The sequence below is a fragment of the Tupaia chinensis genome, unplaced genomic scaffold (assembly GCF_000334495.1).
Source record: "Tupaia chinensis unplaced genomic scaffold, TupChi_1.0 Scaffold000113_1, whole genome shotgun sequence".
Taxonomy (NCBI): Eukaryota; Metazoa; Chordata; class Mammalia; order Scandentia; family Tupaiidae; genus Tupaia; species Tupaia belangeri.
The window spans coordinates 7672135-7692884 of NW_006159577.1; the positions used below are offsets into that span (position 1 = coordinate 7672135).

At 44.2% G+C, this 20750-nt stretch overlaps 1 protein-coding gene and 2 pseudogenes across 1 annotated transcript in view; all 3 read right to left on the reverse strand.

Moving 5' to 3' along the window:
- Positions 1–108, reverse strand: part of SEC23IP (SEC23 interacting protein) — a 73054-nt gene extending 72946 nt beyond the window's left edge. Inside the window, exon 1 of the mRNA XM_027770130.1 lies at positions 34–108. Within this exon, the coding sequence (XP_027625931.1) occupies positions 34–108 (75 nt within the window). The remainder of the gene's footprint in view (positions 1–33) is intronic.
- Positions 109–12500: 12392 nt separating this feature from the next.
- On the reverse strand, positions 12501–12825 carry LOC106734428 (protein FAM32A pseudogene; annotated as a pseudogene).
- LOC102489707 (histone-lysine N-methyltransferase SUV39H2 pseudogene) lies at positions 12730–14527 on the reverse strand (annotated as a pseudogene).
- Positions 14528–20750: the final 6223 nt, after the last annotated feature.

Sequence of the window (20750 nt, forward strand, 5' to 3'; positions counted from 1 at the left end):
CCCGATCACCCGCTGGCCAGCGCACTTCCGCACTTGCGCAAACGGTCTGGAATGCGCGGCGCTGGCCCGTTCTTCCTTTCCTTGACAAGGGCCGCCAGAAAACAACATGGCGGCCCCAACCTCACGCCCGAGCCTCGTACGTGACATCCTCGGACGCTGCGCAAGCCGCGCAGGACGCGGAGGGCGGAGTTTGAGGCCGGAGCATGGGGGCGTGACTGCTGCCCCTGGTGGATCTAGGCATGAATTGATGCTGAAAGTCGGATTGCTGGGTGCTCGCTGAGCTCCCTATGAGGCCAGCGGACTGGTTTAGTTAACTAGCAAAGATTTAAACCCGCAGAGATTGGTATCAGAGGAGAAAGAGGGGGAGGAAGAGACTGTGTGGGCAGTCCGTACCGAAGGCCAAAACAAATTCACCTGTTCTAGCACCCTCTTGTCTTTCTGGACTGTGCTGAACTGGTTCAGAAAGAGAATAGTAAAATTTTTTTAGATTTTTAAGCGATAGGGGGGAAAATATGTTTAAAAGAGGAAACAGGGAATTGAATTTTAGTGATGTGACTTTTTTTTTTGGTAGAGATTTTTGCCTTAGGATGTGTGCGCTAGGGGTAGAAAGACAGTGAAAGGGAAAGTGAGAAATCATCCCCCAGGAGGGATGACCACTCCATAATCCCTTCTCCATTCTCCTTTTGGGGATCTTGGGCACACATGCACTCGTACCTGGCATGAGTTTCAAGCCATGGGGTCCAGGACTTGAACCGCAGTTCTTATGTGAGAGTCCAGCGACATAACCACTGTGCCATCTGCTAGCCCCAGGGATGTGACTTCTTAAACAGTTTTCTATGTAACCCCATTAATCTGATTAACTCAGTCCCAAATGATCTGTGGATAGTAGTCTTTTAGGTCCTTAGAGTGTGGAAGAAGATGAAATTCATCAAAAAGCCTAGAGATAAAACTCCTTTGTTTACACCTATATAAGAACCTAAGTTTATTCATTAATAACTAATGTGAAAGATTTAAAAATCTGTAACTAGTTAAAGCAGTAAGATAAGTTTTAGGGGGCTGGCAGGTGGCGTGGTAGTTAGGGGCACTGGACTCACACATGGTTGACTACAGTTAGAGTCCTGGACCTGGCAGCTTGCTTTCTCACTTTCCCTCTATCTCTCTCTCCATCTGACCCTCTGTGGTCAAATTAAAATAAACAAACAAACAAACTTAAAATAATTCTTAAAAAAAAAAAATGATAAGTTTTAGTTAGTAACAACTATTGTAATAGGCAGGGCCAATAGGTGGTGTGGTAGTTAAGATGTTGGACTCCCAGATGGCTGACTATGGTTTGAGTCCTGGACCTGGTGGCTTGCCTTCTCACTCTCCCTCTCTCTCTGACTTTCTCTTGTCAAATTGAAGAATTATAATAAAGGGACCAGCAGTTGGCGTAATGGCTATGTCGCTGGACTCCCATGTAGTCAACCATGGTTTGAGTCCCAGACCCGGTGGCTTAAACCCATGTAGGGTGCATGTGTGTGCGTGCCCAATATCCCGAGAGGAGAATGGAGGAAAATAGATTGTGGCGTGGCCATCCCCCCTGGGGGGGGGGTCATCTCTCACTTTCTGTCTCTCTTTCTCTGTCTTTCTGGTGAGCGCAAGTGCCCTATAGCAAAAACCTCTCCAATAATAATAATAACAATAATAAATAAACTTAATTATTTAAAAATAACTATTGCAATAGGGGAAAAGTCCAATGTGAACTGAATTCAACTTTGCTGAAACAAAAAGTTGGATAGTTTTTAGAAATTTTTGCTAGAGTGCATGTGCGCTTGCTAGGGACAGAAAGAGAAAGTGAGAAAGCACCCCACCACAGGGGGAGTAGCCATCCCATAATCCCTTCTCCATTCTCCTCCTGGGATTTTGAGCATGCACACGTACATGCACCTGGCATGTTTTTCAAGCCTCCAGGTTGAGACTCGGACCATGCTGTCAGCTATGTGGGATCAAGTTGCCTTAACCACCATTCCGCCTGCCAGCCCAGATTGGATACTTTTTTTAAAAATTACTTGATTTTATTTGTTTATTATTATTATCAATTTAAAACTTGACCAGAGACAGAGGGAGAGAGATAAGGAAAGTGAGAAAGCAAGCCGCCAGGTCTAGGACCTGAATCACGGTCGCCCATGTGGGAGTCCAGCACCCCAACACCACACCACCTGCTGGCCCCCAGACTGGAGACTTTTGAAAAGATGGGATGTATAAAGAAACTGCTGTGAAGAGGGTTGGTTCATGTGACTGGACTGTTGGGTTTGTTAATTGGTGCTCATCCAGAGGAGACACATAATTCTCCTTTTTATTTTTTAAAAAGTTTTATTTTATTTTACATTTAATCACGTTTATCTTTTTCTTTTTTTTTTTTTGGAGAGGTTTTTGCTAAGGCACATGAACTTGCCAGACAGACAGAGAGAGACAGAGAGACAGAAAGCGAGAAATCACCCCTCAGGGGGGATGACCATGCCACAATCCCTTCTCCTCCATTCTCCTCTTGGGATCTTGGGCATGCACGCACACGCGCCCAGCATGAGTTTTAAGCCACCGGGTCCAGGATGCGAACTGCAGTCCACTACATGGGAGTCCAGTGACATAGCCATTATGCTAACTGCTGGTCCTGATTACATTTATCTTTACAGTGTACAACATTGCTTTTTCCAACACAAATACCACGCATATCAGTCAAGATAAAGTACTAAATACGTTATCATCAGCAAATAACTTCATTTTTTGGTCAATTCAACATTTTCTTTCTTCCCCTGTTCCCCTCTTTCCTCTGTATTACCCACCCCATATTATTGCTATCCTTACTTTCTCTAGTATCTACAGTTGCCCTCCCTGCTTCTGTACCTTCCAAACTTTCAGTTTCTGCTCTATAGCGCAGGCATTGGGTATATATTGAGTGGGGCATACAAAGCATGTCTTCCATAGTCTGGCTTGCTTCGCTTAGCATTAAGTCTTCCATATTCGTCCACTTTGTATCAAATGTCAGGGTCTCATTGGTTTTTTTATGACTGAGTGGTATTCCACATATAACATATGCCACTTTTTTTCAATCTAATCATCTATATTTGGACATCTGGGTTGATTCCATATCCTAGTGATTGTAAATAATGCTGCAATAAACATGGATGTACAAGTGTTTCTCTGGCTGAGGGATTTTCTACCTTCTGGGTAAATACCTTAGAGTGAAATTACTGGGTCATATGGTAGTTCTATTTGTAGCTTTCTGAGGAATATACATATCTATAACTCTCTTATCTTTATGACAGGCAGTGGCATAAATTTGAGCAAGGCACCCACAGGGAATGGAAGTGAAAATGAGAGCTATTTTATCTGCTTAAATGTTTGCATTTCGAAGAGAAAGCTTGGAGATCCTTGAGAAAACAGTTTGGGGTTGTAGGAGAGTTATATCTCAAAGGGACAAAGCAAGGATTTATAATTGCAAGCTTTCAAAAGTACCAGCTCTAAGAGAGGGTTCAGGGAACTGTCTGCGTATCACCAAATTTCCACTGGAACAAATGGTTCTCCTGGTAGTGTTGAGCTTTCTCCCGCAGGTATTTTAAAGCCTCCCGGGGTTATTCGAGGTACTTGACTGTAAGTTGCTAGGAACCATGCAAGAATTTGGTCAAGGAGAGCAACTCTGTCATGATAGGTAAGTAAGGCAGTGTACTTAACACCAGGGGTACCACGGTATATAAAATAGACACAGGAGGCCAGCACATGGTGTGGAGGTTGAGGCGACTGGATCCCACATAACCAACAGAGCAGTTCGAGTCCTGGACCCAGTGGCTTGAAAAACATGCTAGGCGGGGCCAGCAGATACTGTAGTGGTTACAGCACTGGACTTCCACATGACCAACTGCTATTTGGGTGGTGGACCAGTGGCTTAAAACTCACACATGGGGCTGGCAGGTGACGTGGTGGTTGGGACGTTGGACCCCCATGTGGCCAATCATGGTTCACGTCTTAGACATGGCAGAATGCTTTCCTACTTTCCCTCTCTCTCTCTCTCTCAGTCTGTCTCTCTCTGTTCAAATTAAAATAAATTTTAAAAAGAAAAAGAAAAAGAAAAACTCACACTGGGCACGTATGTGTGTGTGTGCGTGCCCAAGATCCTGGGAGGAGAATGGAGAAGGGATTACAGCATGGCCATCCCACAGCGGAGGGGGAGATTTCTCACATTCTTTCTCACTCCCTCTCTGGCAAGCACATGCACAAGCACACCCTAATGCAAAAGACAAAGAAAATTAGAGGCAAAGTGAAAAATCACCCCCAAGGAAGTGCGGGGGCTGGGCACACCACAATCTCTTCTTCATTCTTCTCCCAGGATTTTGAAGCCACCGGTTCTGAGACTCAAACTGGGGTCAACCATGTGGGAGTCCAGCGATATAACTGCTATGCCATCTGCTAGTCCTGGCAAAATCCTCTTATTTAAAAAAAAAAAAAAAGGAAAGAAGGGGCCAGCAGTTGTCATAATGGCTATGTTGCTGGACTTCCATGTGGTCGATTGTGGTTTGAGTCCTGGACTCTGTGACTTAAACTCACTCCAGGCACGTGTGTGTGCGTGCCCAAGATCCCAAGAGGAGAATAGAGGAGAAGGAATTGTGGTGTGGCCATCCTCCCTGGGGGCTGATTTCTCGTTTTCTGTCTCTCTGTCTCTCTCTGTCTTTCTGGTGAGCACAAGCGCCCTATAGCAAAAAAAAAAAAAAAAAACCAGAAAGAAAGAAAAGAAAATCGATCCTGGCATGTGTGTGTGTGCGTGCCAGGAGGAGAACAAAGGAGAAGGGATTGCAGCATGGCATTTCCACTGGAATGATGTCTCTCTCTTCTCTCTCTCTCCTTCTCTCTCTCTCTCTCTAGCAAGCACCCTATAGCAAACTTTTTTTTTTTTGGAGAGGTTTTTGCTATAGGGCGCGTGAGCTCACCAGACAGACAGAGAGACAGAGAGACAGAAAGTGAGAAATCACCCCCGAGGGGGGATGGTCACACCACAATCCCTTCTCCTCTATTCTCCTCTCAGGATCTTGGGCATGCACGCACACGCGCCCAGTGTGAGTTTAAACCACTGGGTCCGGGACTCGAACCGCGTTCAACTACGTGGGAGTCATAGCCATTACGCTAACTGCTGGTCCCCCTATAGTAAACTTCAAAAAAGAAAGAAAGAAAGAAAGAAAAATAGACACAGGATCCTTCTTTATTAGAGTTTACAGTTTGGTCAAGAACACAGACAAGTAAGCACTTAATAACAGTAAGCTGAAATGTGATGAATGTTATAATGCAGAATTTCTCAAAGTATGTTACATCGAACATTGATATTATAAAGGAGGTATAACCCTTCCATGGGGAGGGATACTAAACATTATATTTTAAGCAATCAGACCGTCAGCAAAGTGCCTACCTTGCTTAGAGTGACATAAAAGTCTTCCTGAAGAAAAAAAAAAAATTAAAGAAGAGACTTGAAAGACAATGAGTAGAAGTTAGCTGGAGCAATCTGGGGAGAGAGATATTGGATGGAGGAAGCTGAAGAAACTATTTCACATGAAGGAGTAGTATGTGGGAAATCCTGAGAGTTCATATTTGGGTGTTAAGAAAAATGGGAATTACAATAAAACTGGAGCCCAGGGAGCAACTGGGAGAAAGTTGGAAGATGAGAATGAAAAGTAGACAATACTTGAACTAGCAGATGGTGTAATGGTTATGATGCTGGACTCCCATACAGTCCACTGTGGTTCGAGTCCTGGACCCAGCAGCTTAAAACTCACGTGTGCATGTGTGTGCGTGCCCAAAGACCCAAGAGGAGAAGAGAAGAGGAGAAGAGAAGGGATTGTGGTGTGGCAATCCCCCTGGGGAATTATTTCTCACTTTCTGTCTCTTCTTCTCTGTCTCTCTGGTGAGTGCATGCACCCTATAGCAAAAATCTAAAAAAAAAAAAAGAAAAAAAAAAAAAAAAAAAAAGAAAGAAAGAAAGAAAGAAAAGGGAAGGGAAGGAAAGTAGACAGTACAGTAGGCGTGGGATCTTATAGGTTAAGAGCAAAAATGAGTTGAAGAATGTAAAAGAGGGTGGAGAAATAATAACATCTGCTGTGTAGAAAGTTCACTCCAACTTCAGTGTAATAAAATAGATAAGGAAAGAGCAGACCCAGAAGTAGGAAGAACAAAGTTGGCAGCCCTTTTGCAATGGAGCAGATGAACAATGATGGTGGCTCAAATGAACATGAATGCAATAAGAACAAGCAGAAACAGGAGCAGCTTCTGGGGAAACATGTCACATTAAACAGATGCATCTTCATTTGCTTCCTCCTGAAACTCTGTGGAAAACATAGTTTTCGGTTTCAAGCACGAGCTCAAAAGGATGATGAAATGGGAGGGAATTTGACAGCTACAGGATTTTGAAAGCAGCAAAAACAATATAGACAAATAGTCGATGATTTAGCAAACCAGCAGTGGGGAAAGCACAGAGACAACTTGATGGCCCCCAAAGAATCACACAATGCTCATAGGAGCATTGACATTAAGATAAATTTAGTTGCCCTCCCTTTTCTGAGTAACTGGACTATGGACTATCCTATTACCAGGAAAAAGACTGCTAAGCTCTCCCCTCTGGAGAGTGTGACATTTAAAAATTTTTTTAATGAAAAAAAATAAAATAGGACTTGGAGATGGATTAGAAGGTTGGACTTATGCATGCTTTAAGGTGACTGATGTTGAAATAGGCACCTACCTTTGACCCCATTACTCTCCCCAAGACATAGGAAAGAACTTTGTTCTAACATTCCATCATTAACCTTTAGATCTAGAATACCAAAGAAAAAAACAAGTGATTACAGCACCTTCTTGGGGTTTCATTAACTAATTGCAGGAAGGGGTGATTATTTTAGAGGTATGTTTTAGTTTAAAGTAAACAAATTGAGGTAGAAATCGATTATAATGTGACCTCTGTATTTCATTTTAATATTCTCAGATTCATGATGTAAATAATAATCTAAAGGGACCAGATAGTGGTGCCATGATAATTGTTACACTCTATAAGGCAATCCCATGTGGAAAGGCTGCCGGTTCAAATCCAGATACCTCCCTGAGTACACTAGACATCCACATGCCCATGACCCAATCTGAAGACAGTGCTCAATCACAGCATCAAAACCCTGTTGTGGGTGCTAGCTCTCTCACACACACATATGCACACATCCATAGAAAGAAGAAATAAATTTTTTTGAGAGGTTTTTTTTTTTGTTTGTTTTTCTTTTAGAGAGGTTTTTGCTATAGGGCCCGTGTGCTCGCCAGACAGACAGAGAGAGACAGAAAGTGAGAAATCACCCCCCAGAGGGGATGGTCACGCCGCAATCCCTTCTCCTCCATTCTCCTCTCAGGATCTTGGGCACGCAGGCACATGCGCCTGGCGTGAGTTTAAGCCACCAGGTTTGGGACTCGAACTGTGATCGACTACATGAGAGTCCAGCAACATAGCCATTACGCCAACTGCTGGTCCCTATACACTTTTTAAAAAATTACCTATTGGTGTTAAGATTTGGTCAGTTAGACTTCACTAATTTTTTAAAAATTACTTGGGAACCAGCAGTTAGTGTAATGGCTATGTCGCTGGACTCCCACGTAGTCGATCGTGGTTCGCGTCCCGGACCCGGTGGCTTAAAACTCACACCAGGCGCGTGTGCGTGCGTGCGTGCCCAGGATCCTGAGAGGAGAATGGAGGAGAAGGGATTGCGGCGTGACCATCCCCTCTGGGGGGTGATTTCTCGCTTTCTGTCTCTATGTCTCTCTCTGTCTGTCTGGCGAGCGCACGCGCCCTATAGCAAAAACATCTCAAAAAAAAATTACTTATAAGGACACTTTCTATGAAAGCAATTGGAAGATGTGCTCTCCCAAAACAAAGAAATAGAAAAGATAAACACACACACACACACACACACAGAGAGAAATAAACTAAGCGAGTTGTACCACTTGGTGGCACGGAGTTAAGGTGCTGGATCCCACATGACTAACAGTGCTGTTCAAGTCCCAGACCCAGTAGCTTGAAAATCATGCTGGGTGTATGTGTGTGTGTGCCTAAAATCCTGAGAAGAGACTGGAGAAAGGACTACAGCATGGCCATCACCCTGGGGGATGATTTCTCACTTTCCATCTCTCTGGTGATTGCACACAGGGGGGAAAAAATCTCTATATGGGTACCAGAAAGAGATACAGGAGAATGCACGCTATTTTAACAAAAAGACCTCAAAACATAATGGCTGAAACAGAAGTTAATCTACCACTCATTTAAAGGTGCATGTTAGTGATCAGCTTTTTATCTTGAATGTGGGGCTTCCAAGTCTACTCTAGTTGCTGCCATCCAAGCCAGCAGGAAGGAAGGTACCAGAGTAGTTTAGAGACAAATATTTATCTTAACAAATGGGGCAGAAGTTGCATATATATCACTCTGTTCACAGTCCACAAGGGAGAACTTCAACAAAAGGTACTTTTAGAGGCCAGCAGATGGCATAGGAGTTATATCACTATACTCCCACATGTCCAACCATGGTTTGAGTCTTGGACCTGGTAGCTTGAAAATCACACCAGGCACGTGGGCATGCATGCCCAACATCCTGGGAAGAGAATGAAGGAGAAGGGATTACAGTGTGACCATCCCCCAAGGGTGTGATTTCTCACTTTCCCTCTCAGTTTCTCTCTCTCTCTCTCTCTCTCTCTGGCGAGCACACGTGCCCTAAGACAAAAACTTCAGGGGAAAAAATAAAAGGCACTTTTAGGTGCAAGAAGAGCTAGGAAACATAGTCCTCACCCGGACCTGGGTAGCCACATCCAAACTGCATATAACTGTGGAGGAAGAAGGTTTGCGGGGCAAATGACAATCACCACCACAGTCTGCCCCTTCAGCCACCAAATACCCTGTCTCCTCCCACCTATACAACATACTTCCTTCCCGAGGGAAGCAACCAGCCGCATCTAGCTTAAAATCCAGGATCAGGATCAGCAGATGGCATAATGGTTACATCACTGGACACCTACATGGCCGACCACAGTTCAAGTTCCGGACCCAGCAGCTTAAAACTCACTCTGGGTACTTGTTCATGAATACCCAAGACCTGAAAGGAGAATGGAGAAAAGACTGTGGCATGGCAACCCCACCAGGGGATGATTTCTCTCTTCCTGTTTCTCTATCTCTATCTGTCCGGCAAGTGCACGCACCCCATAGCAAAAATCTCTCTCAAAAAAAAAAAATGTCCGGGATTTTTGGATGCAGCTCAGCTTTTTCCAGTAGGTGTATATGTGGCTTCTTATGGTTCATGAACTATGACTATAATTCTCCCATTAGACAATAGTGGAGGAATGACAGGTCAACAATCATCAAGATCTTCATTGGGGAGGCTGGTAAATGGCATGGTGGCTAAGGACGCTGGACTCCCACATGGCCGACCACACTTTGACCACACCGGTGGCTTGCTTGTTCGCTCTCTCTCTCTCTCTCTCTCTCTCTCTCTCTCTCTCTCACTTTGTCCCTCTCTGGTCAAATTAAAATAAATAAATAAAATAAAGTTCAGTAACTATTTTTTTTTTTTAAAACAAAGCTCTTCATTGGGAAAAGGGAGGAATGAAAAATGCTATGGGACCAACAGGTGGCGTAGTTAAGAGTGCTGAATTCCCACATGGACCACACAATTCAAGTTCCAGACCTGGCAACTTGCTTTCTCACTGGCCCTCTCTCTCTCTCTCTCCCTCTCTCATTCTGTCCCTCTCTGATCCAAATGAAAATAACAATTAATTAATTAATTAATTAATGTAAAATAATTCTTAAAAAAAGAAAAATTTAGCAATCACTGTTCCATAGAAATGATTGCATCCTGCAAGGCATAAATTGAAACAGCTCCCTGCTCTGACTGTGAATTTTCATGGTTAGTTCTGGTTACCTTTGGAAAAAACTCCCCAGGCCACTGTGCTCCACAGCACTGGCTTTGCCCCCTGTGAAGTTTCTTCTGATCCATGACCCACCTTGGCTGTAGATGAGGAAACATTGGGAAGCATGTCCTCTTTGAGGGGTGTACAGTTTGGGCAGCCCGTTTTGTGCTGGTACAAGTTTGGAGCCTAAAACTGGATTTAAGGTTTTTGTTTTTGTTGTTGAGAATTATTTTATTTGACCTTATTTATTTATTTAGATTTTACCAGAGAAGTATAGAGTGAGAGACAGACAGACAGAGAGAGAGACAGAAAGTGAGAAAGCAACCCACCAGGTGCAGGACTTGAACCGTGATTGGCCATGTGGGAGCCCAGTGCCCTTAGCCACTATGCCACCTGCCAGCCCCGGTTGTTTTGTTTTTTAATTTCCAGAGAATGCATGGACTCACCAGAGAGAGAGAGAGAGGGAGAGGGAGAAATCCCACCCTGCCCCCATGGGATACGGTCAGACTGCTCTAATCCCATCTCCTCCATGTCTCCATCTAGTCAGGATTTGGGGCACACACACCCACACACGTGCTTGGTATGTTTCTTAAGTTACTGGGTCAGGACTCCAAATGGCATGGTTGGCCCAAACTATATTCAACTCTCAGTATTTCGCTCTCTTTTTTTCCCTTTTTTTTTTTTTCTTTTTCTTTTTGCTATTGGGCACACATGCTTGCTAGAGAGACATGGACAGGGAGAGAGAGAGGAGGAAAGTGAGAAATCGCCCCCTCCACCCAGGGGGATAGCCACACCACAATTCTTTCTCCTCCATTCTCTGCTCAAGATTTTGGGCATGTGTACATTTTCAAGCCACCATGTCCAAGGCTTAAACTGCAGTCAGCCATCTGGGAGTCCAGCACCTTAACCACCATGACATAGGCTGGCCCCTGTATTTCTTTTTCTTTTATATATATATATATATATATAAGAACTGGTTTTTGCTTTATGCCACAGTTTACATATGACAGCTCCAAACCCAATACTTGTTTTTTCTCTTCTGATTTGGTTATTTTTTCAGGATCTGTGTCAATAGACACATCTCCCAGCAGCATAGGCAGTGATCCTTAGCAGATACACGTGGCCTCTCAAATTCCAGCTCTTCAACCCTTTGACATGGGCCTTCCCATATGACTGTACCTTTGTCTGTTTGTGCTGAGGCCCTACTCTGGCGTGTCACCATGAGGTGTCCTTAGGTCAGATATATCAAACAGGTTTCAGATGATGCACCACCTCCGAATAAATTTGCTGGAGCCCCAGGTTGAGGGTTGTAAAGCAAGCTGCGTTTGGGTTGTGTTACAAAGAATGCTGTAATCGATTAGCAATGGTAACAGACATGTCTGAAAGGAGTGAATTGGAGGAAGGGACTGCATACTGGTTATGGCTCAAGGAGAGAAGGGAGACATTCCATCCTTGCCTGAAGTGGTTGTTCTACCATTCAGGTTGAGGTGGCAGTCTGAAGGCCACAAGCTATGAGTGACTTCCCCAGGGCCTAGACCAAAAAGCAGAAGCCCCAAGCTAGAGAGAGCTTGGAAGGGCAGCCCGTGCTGGAGCTAGCCAGGGTCTGTACATTTTAGGTCACACCACCATTAGCTTTTTATCCTCTGGAGTCTGTCTCATCCAGGCAAAGAATAGCTGGTTGGTTTTAAGAGTGTTAGATGCAACTTGGAGTAAAAATGTTCTTACATGGCATTAACACAGAAATTCTTTTAATCTCTGGATAAATGCAGAACTTTCCAGTCCAAACTAAAACAGTTTCTCTTTCCTCTTTTTAGTTTGCTATAGAGTGCATGCACTTGCCAGTGAGAGATGTAAGGGGTGGAGAATGGTGAGAAATCAGCCTTGGGAGAATGGCCATGCCACAATTCTTTCTCTGTTTTCCTCTTGGGATTATAGACACACACATACATGCACCTGACATGTTTTTCAAGCTGTCCGGTCTGGGATTTAAACCAAGCAGTTGGCCATGTGGGATCCAGCCACTTCAACCTCCATGACACCGGCTGGCCTAAAATGACTTATGTGCTGCCAAGAAACCAAAATGGAATAAAATGAAATTCTTGCTTTTAATCAAGTTCCAAAATGAGGGTATACAGCTTTTTTTTTTTTTTGGAGAGGTTTTTGCTATAGTGCGCATGCGCTCGCCAGAAAGAGAGAGAGAGAGAGACAGAGAGATAGAAAGCGAGAAATCATCCCCTGGGGGAATGGCCACGCCGCAATCTCTTCTCTTCCATTCTCCTCTCGGGATCTTGGGCATGCACGCACACGCGCCCTGCGTGAGTTTAAACCACCAGGTCCAGGACTCGAACCGTGGTCGACTACATGGGAGTTCAGAGACATAGCCATTACGCTGGTCCCCAGGGTATACAGCTTTGAAAAGTGTTATCCCAGCAGATGTAAGGGTCTGTACACAAAAGAGTGTCTAGAAAATATCAAAGGAATCAAATATAGTCCCAGTGTTGCCTTCTGCTTCCCCTCGGTGCTACTCCATACCCAGAGTAGGGAGGCTGCTTCATTCAGCTGACTTTGGGAATGTCGTAATGTTCGTCAGAGTATCAAGGTGTCTGTTGAAGTCCTCTACCCTCTACTTGTGGGTTTTGGATGCTTTCTTCAGGATCCTTTCCATTTGCCACTTCTCTTGCATCTTCTCAAAGGCTGCCTGGGCCAGGGTCCACTTGTCCAGGCCATACCACTTCTCCTTGTTCCTTTTGCTCATCCCCATTGCTTCCAGGAATTTCACCTTGTCTTTGTCCTCCTTCTTCTTCTTCCATTTGGTCACATGAGCTCTGTGATGCTTTCTAGCCTCAGGGGCCCCTTTTGGACCTGCTCCTAGTCCACCATTATGCCTGTGCCTAGTTCACCACGTAGCTCGCCCGCCCCCACCCCTGAATTTCTGAATTTATAAATTAACATGATTGCATTGTAACTTCTGATTTTTCCTTTTTTCCCTTTCACATTATGTTTTGACTTCTCAGATGAAAGATGAAGATTTTGTTCTTTTGATCTTCTTTGTTATCATCAAATATGTGAATTCTTCTCATCCCCCAACTTCCCAATATAGTTGAGCTTTTATATTATTATCACTGATAAACATTATTAATAGCCAAGTCATGTAGAAAATTGCAATTATTTTAGTTTTTCTGTAAAGTTTTTGTGTTCTTAGTCTTAGGAACTGGAATGCCTTTCACACTTTTTTCCATTGAATTTTTCGTTATTATACCTTAAATTTCTCTATCAATCAGATGTCAATGTTTCAATGAAAAAGGAGAAAATAGGTTATAAAAGTCATTATCACCTATTTGTTTCAAGTACAAATACAACGAGTATTAAATAGGCATGACAATAAAGTAACAAAAATAGAACTTATATATTTGCTCAAATTAAATGAACCATCTGAATTTCAGGTGTATGACAAGTTGAATGCTTGAGCTTAGTAACTGTTACAGCAACAGTTTAACACTTTTGAAGTAGGCACTTCTCTAGTCACAGATTTTGTAGGTATGCATGTGTTGACTGGTAAACAGTTTGGTGTCTAACCACTAAACAAGTATATCTCAAATTAGACTATGTGGCCCAGTGTCTCTCCCTTCAGATGTATCTGTAATGCATTTGGCAAGTGTCTTGAAACAACAATTTACATAGGTATAATCATGATAATATGAAAAGAGTTCCAAGAACTTATTCTCTAAAAATGTTAACATTAGGAAAAAACAAAACTTCAATTCTCATCAGCTCTGTTTTCTGAAAATTCAGTTGAGGTAACCTCTGCCAGTCACAGTTCCACATTTGCATGCAGTTCTGATCCTCTTTTTGGCTGGGCTGTGGATAATAGACTCTGAAGATATCCCTCCAGAAGCCTTCAGTGGATAATCAAAAGTCAGCTATTTTCCAGCATTTATGATCCTAGTGAAAACTAATGCTACCCAAGGAAGACAAGTATCAAGGTTATCAGTGAAAATATGGAACACCTGAAGATTCGGGTCACGACGACTGCGATTCACAAAATGAGACACATTTCCATATCGAGCTGCATCCGTTGTGAATTAGATCCATAGTCCAGATCAAAGAGTTATGTGATTCCTTTGTTGTCATCTAACTGCCCCCTTCTTTCAGCTTCTTCACTTGTGATTACCTCTGCGATAGATTCCATGACCAAACTCATTCCTTTAATCTTCACAAGGATTTTTACACCCCAGCCACAGTCATTGCTCATTTGAAAGATGCAGAGTGAATACTGTGTGCCTTTTTTGTACAATCCTATCGGGACAATCAGGTGCACATTGACACCTTGAGTTGCATTCATAGATGGGGGATCCAGGTGGAATTTTAACTTGCTGGTTTTTATGATAAGCCAAAAGAACTGCAACTTTGGCAGGACGCAATCTGCGCATGGACAACCAAAAGTAGCTTCATTTACTAAACTGATTCCAGGAGTTGGTTTGTATTCATTAATGGAGAACTCTAAAGGTGGGCCCTCTAGGTCAACAGTATTTTCAAAAAATATCATTCCTTTATGATTCTTCCGTTGAGCCTGTCTTGTCATCTCTGCAAGCTATCCTTTGTTTAGCTTTCTTTCTTTTTTTCCTTTAAAGATATTATTGAACTTTATTTTATTTATTTATTTTTAACTTGACAAGAGAGAGACAGAGAAAGACAGAAAATGAGAAAGCAAGCCACCAGGTCTGGGACTTGAACCATGGTCGACCATGTGGGAGTCCAGCACCCTTAACCACCATGCCACCTGCTGACCCTGTTTAGCTTTCTTTACAATGGATGCGGCAATGGCATGTTTCAAAGTTTTGTTATTGTCTTTTGAAGTCATTGCTTTGCCTTTCTTTTTTTTTTTTTTGAGAGGTTTTTCGCTATAGGGCATGTGCACTCGCCAGACAGACAGAGAGAGACATAGAGACAGAAAACGAGAAATCACCCCCCAGGGGGCATGGTCACGCCGCCATCCCTTCTCCTCCATTCTCCTCTCGGGATCCTGGGCACGCATGCACACGCGCCCGGTGTGAGTTTTAAGCCACCGGGTCCGGGACGCGAACTGCAGTCGACTACATGGGAGTCCAGCGACATAGCCATTACGCTAACTGCTGGTTCCCATTTGCTTTGCCTTTCTGTACCTGAGATAAATAACGATTCTTGTCTCATTGCTGAAGCAGTAAAGGGCACTTGAGATTTTACAAAGGTTCCTAAATATTTGTAGAATCTGGCCACCTTTCACATTTAAAAAGTAACATTCTATATCCTCCTCATGCCTCGGACCCAGCACCGCCATCTAGTGAAGCTTTCATTCCGCCCTTACACTTTTTACCTAACTTAATACCTTTATTTATTCTTGCCCACCACTATCATGATTGCAAATTAATACATTTTTTTTCACAGGGTCTGGCCATGTTGCAATGCCCCTGTTGCAATGGCCATGTTTCAGCCTCTCTGCTGGGACTATGGGCACACACCACCACAAATTACTCTGTTTAAAATAGTGTATTGCTGGGAACCAGCAGTTAGCGTAATGGCTATGTCGCTGGACTCCCACGTAGTCGACTGCGGTTCGAGTCCCGGACCCGGTGGCTTAAAACTCACGCCAGGCGCGTGTGCGTGTGTGCCCAAGATCCCGAGAGGAGAATGGAGGAGAAGGGATTGCGGCGTGACCATCCCCCCTGGGGGGGTGATTTCTCGCTTTCTGTCTCTATGTCTCTCTCTGTCTGTCTGGCGAGCGCACGCGCCCTACAGTGAAAATCTCTCCAAAAAAAAAAAAATAGTGTATTGCTATACTGCCAGAGCCAGCCTTGAGCTCCCCATCCTCCTACCTCAGCTTCCTGGAGTCACTGAGACTACTGGTGCCTGGCATTATACCTGGCCTTCAGGTTGGACAAGGAATCTCACCTCGGCCTCCCATGTGGTCCTAGCCTTCTGATTACACAGTTTTAGCAGCATGCAGCCAAGATGGCTGGGCCATAATTTTTTTTTTTTTTTTTTTTTTTTGTTATAGGGCAGGTGTGTCCACCACATTGAGAAACAGAAAGAGAAAGAAAGTGAGAGTATGGCCACACCACAATCCCTTCTCCATTCTGCTCTCCGGATTTGGGGCACGCACACACACCTGGTGTATTTTTCAAACGGCCAGGTCCAGCACCTGAATTATGCGGTCAGCCAAGTGGGATCCAGCTGCTTTAACCTTCACCCTATCTGCTGGCCCTAAATTAATCATTTTTAAATTTTTCCATAGGGTGTACACACTTACTGAAGAGAGACAAAGAAACAGAGAGGGAGAGGAAAAAGCACCCCTAGAGGGGTGTGATCACCCTACAGTGCCATCTCCTGCCCTCTCAAGATTCTGAGCATAAACATGGACACGTACACTGTGTGCTTTTCAAGTTGCTGGAACTGGAATTCAAATCATTAGCCATGTGGGATCCAGCTCCCTTAACAACCAGGCTATAGGGCTGGACCTGAATAATTATTTAGTTATAAGTAATTATGGACAATATATTCCATGAGAACAAGGAGGGAATGAATCTCTTTTTTCACCCCAGTATTTCCAATGTTCTCAGTAATTACTTAAAGACAGGGTTACTGGGAACCAGCAGTTAGCGTAATGTCTATGTCGCTGGACTCCCACGTAGTCGACCACGGTTCGCGTACCAGACCCGGTGGCTTAAAACTCACGCCGGGCATGTGTGCATGCGTGCCCAAGATCCCGAGAGGAGAATGGACGAGAAGGGACTGCGGCGTGACCATCCCCCCTGGGGGCACTGGACTCCCACATGGCCAACTATGGTTTGAGTCCTGTACCTGGTGGCTTCCTTTCTCACTTTGCCCTCTCTCTCTGTCTCTCTCTGGTCAAATTGGAAAATAATAATAAATAAAGTTAAAATAAAATAATTTTTAAAAATAAGCTTGAGGGGTTAGCAGGTGGCATAGTAGTTAGGGGTGCTGGATTCCCACATGGCTGACCACAGTTCAAGACCTAGTGGCTTGCTTTCTCACTATCTGCTCCCCCCCGACACACACACCTCTCTCTCTCTCTCTCTGGTCAAATTAAAATAAGTAAATAAAGGCAAATTAAAAAGTGTATATATATAAGCTTGAGGTAGGAGTGGAAGAGAGATTACTAGCAGTGGGAAAAGAAATCTTGCCATAGAGATGTATCTTTTTTTTTTAAGATTTATTTTATTTAACTTTATTTATTTATTATTTTAATTTGACCAGAGAGGAATGGGGGAGGGGGCAAGAAAGCAAGGTACCAGGTCTGAGACTGGAACCACAATCAGCCATGTGGGAGTCCAACGCCCTTAACCACCACGCCACCTGCCGGCCCCTCCCTAGAGATGTCTTTTTTTTTTTTTTTTGAAGAATTTTTAAATTAACTTTATTTATTATTATTATTATTTTTCTAGTTTTGATCAGAGAGAGACAGAGAGAGAGGGAAAGTGAGAAAGCAAGCCACCAGGTCCGGGACTCGAACCTCAGTCAGCCATGTGAGAGTCCAGCATCTTTAACCACCATACCAACTACCAGCCCCTGAGATTTATCTTTATGGTCCTCTTTGGTGTTTTTACATTTTCCTAACTATTACTAGTACCAAAATGTCTTGCCCCAGAAAAATTAGATGGTGAAGCTATTCACATTATAAAATAATTACATTTCAGTGTCATTTATTTATTTTTAGATACTTGCCTTAGGGCACATGCACTTGCCCGAGAGAGACAGAAGGAGAGAGAGGGAACGTGAGAAATAAACCCCTGGGGGGATAACTATGCCGCAATCCCTTCTCCTCTATTTTTCTCTCTGGATTTCGGGCAGGCATGCACACACACCACACCTGGTGTGTTTTTAAAACCGTTGGATCTGGGACTCAAACGGTGCAGCTGGCCATGTGGGATCCAGTGCCTTAATCACCAGGCCACCTGATGGTTTCCACAGTGTCTTTTTAAGTAAAATCTGAGTAATCATTTGTTTCTATATCACTAAATAGTCTACAGAGGAAGAAACCAAAAATTGAAATGTTTCTAGTGATATGGTTCAGGAAATAGTGCCCCTAAATATGGCACCTTGAATATATATTTTTTCAATTTGCCAGAGCGCAAGTGCGCTAGCCTGGGAGAGAGAAAGCGAGAAAGCACCCCCTACGGCGGAATCCCTTCTTTCCCAATTTTCACTCTTTTTAGGATACTGAGCACACACACACACGTCAGGCCACATGCTCATGTTTTTAAGCTGCTGGTCTGGGACTTGAACCCCACAGTTGGCCATGTGGAATCCAGCTGCCTTAACTACCATGCCACTGCATACCTCCCCCCATTGTTTGTAAGTTAAAAAGTTTATTTATCGATCTCTTCCATGAGGGAGAGAGACAGACTGAGACAACACCCTCGAAAAGGTCTTGACGCTGTGACCACCCCCAACCCATCAGTATATAAGGCTACTTGGCATATTAGCGGGTTCTTGACACCAACCCTGAACCCTCAGTGTTTTACCACTGTGCCAGGGTGCGCCCAGGACGTAAACTTTCAAAGGGGTCCTTCTTCCTCTTTCTTCCAGGAAGGAGAAAAGCTAACACCAGAAACAACGTTAGACCAGCCCAGCCACGGCACCAGAAGTACCCATATAACTAGCTGAACTAACTAGTCTGTAGCTACCATTAGTTTCCCATGTCTTTTTCCTTCCCACAGTTTGTGCCCTGTGAAAGCCAGAACGGTTCTCCTTTGTCCTGTCATTTTTCTACATATTTATTGTTCTTTTTTGAAGACACTATGTAAACTCACATTTATTTTTCCTTTAGGAGGGCAAGAGATGGGGAAAGGAGGATATCCTGACAGTACCCAAACACTGGGTGCTGATCTGCTTGGGTGAGTGAGCGGGGGTGTGGTCTATAAACTCAAAAAAATTTTTTTGAAGAATTATTTTATTTAAATTTATTTATTTATTTTAATTTGACCAGAGAGGGACAGAGTGAGAATGAGAGAGAGATGGCAAGCTGCCAGGTCCAGACTCAAACCACAGTCGGCCAAGTGGGAATCCAGTGGCCTTAACTACCACGCCATTTACTGGCCCAATAAACTGAAAAAAACTTTTTAGAGAGGTTTTTGCCACAGAGCGCATGTGCTCACTAGAAAGACAGAGAGAGAGAGACAGAAAGTGAGAAATCAGTCCCTGGGAGAATGGCCACGCAGCAATCCCTTCTCTTCCATTCTCGAGGGATCTTGGGCATGAACACACATACCCAGCGTTGAGTATAAATGAAAAAAAAAGGTTTTTTTGGAGAGGTTTTTGCTATAGTGCATGTGTACTTGCCAGGAAGACAGAGAGAGACAGAGAGACAGAAAGCGAGAAATTCCGCCCCCCACCCCCCCACGGCCACTCTGCGATCCCTCTCCTCCATTCTCCTCTCCGGATCTTGAGTATGCACATGCGCCCAGCATGAGTTTAAGCCACCAGTCCGGGTCTCCAACTCCGGTTGACTACATGGGAGTTCAGCGACATAGCCATTATGCAGCTGCTGGTCCGGAGATAAATGAAATTTTAAGGGACCGCTTTGAGTTACTCTTCCTGAGGTTCTCCCATATGTATATACATGGATGTACATGTTATAAACTTCTTTTCTTGCTAATGTGTGATTTGTACAAAGGCTTCCGTAGAGGGGCCAGCAGGTGGCTAGTGGTTAAGGCGTTGGACTCTCACATGGCCAACCACTGTTCCAGTCCTAGATCCGGGGGTTTTGAAACCCACACTGGACACCTGTCTGAACATATCCAAAATCCCAGAAACAGAAGGGAGGAGAAGGGATTACGGAATGGCCTACCCTCACTCTGGGATGAGGCCTCACTTTCCCTCTGTCTCTCTCTGTTTGTCCAGGGAGCACATGCCCCTATGGCTAAAACCTTTAAAAACAAAACAAACAAAAAAACCCCAAAGGCTCCAGTAGAAAATCTAGACGGGTAGAGAGAAAAGATATTTTTCCCCTCCTTTACTACCCTAAGGAGAACTTGAAATCCACGTTCAGTTCTTGTTCTTCAGCTTCCCACTCTCAAGATTCCCTTCAGATCATCCCGCTTCTGTTAACACGCCTCGCTTTCAACTGAGTAGACACAGCTGATGAAACCGGGTTTTTCTTTCAGGTACATCCATACCCAGGGGAAATGGTTTCATTATTGAACTTGGATATTTTCGAGATTCCCTAGCAAAAGGTCGCTGTGGAATTGATCTTTCCCATCTTCAATCTCGAAGGGTGTCCTGAGGATACGCTGTTGTAGAGGTGCTTTGCTACTGCTCCCTGGCAGTGGCCAATCCTAGGCCGAAGCACAGCAGAATCTGTCTGCGCAGGCAGAAGCCAAGGGCTGGGTCAGCAATGAGTTTACGAGCGCTTGCCTTTCAATTAGGAACCAGTTCCCTCTGCCACAATGCCTGCGACGACAATAAAAAGGGAGCTTGGGATCTTTAAAAGTCCCTCTTATTCAAATGTGTACCTTCCACAGTGGGGTGAAACTAACCAGCTGAGGAAAAGTTTCCGGCAGGGCCCAGGAGGAGAGTTGTCAAAGAGCCTGGGGAGGGGGTGCAAAAAAAGCCGGCGGATACCAAAGGCTGCTTCACCCACTAATTTTGCCCAGAGATGACTCTGAGGTCTCTTTGAGCTCATGCTTTTTGGTGGTTGTGCAAGGACTTACGATAAACCGGACCTGGGACGTAACGGCCGCCACGCCTGCAGCGACCGACAGCAGCACTCCGCCCTCGGCCCGCGACGAGGCGCTGAGAGTTGGACA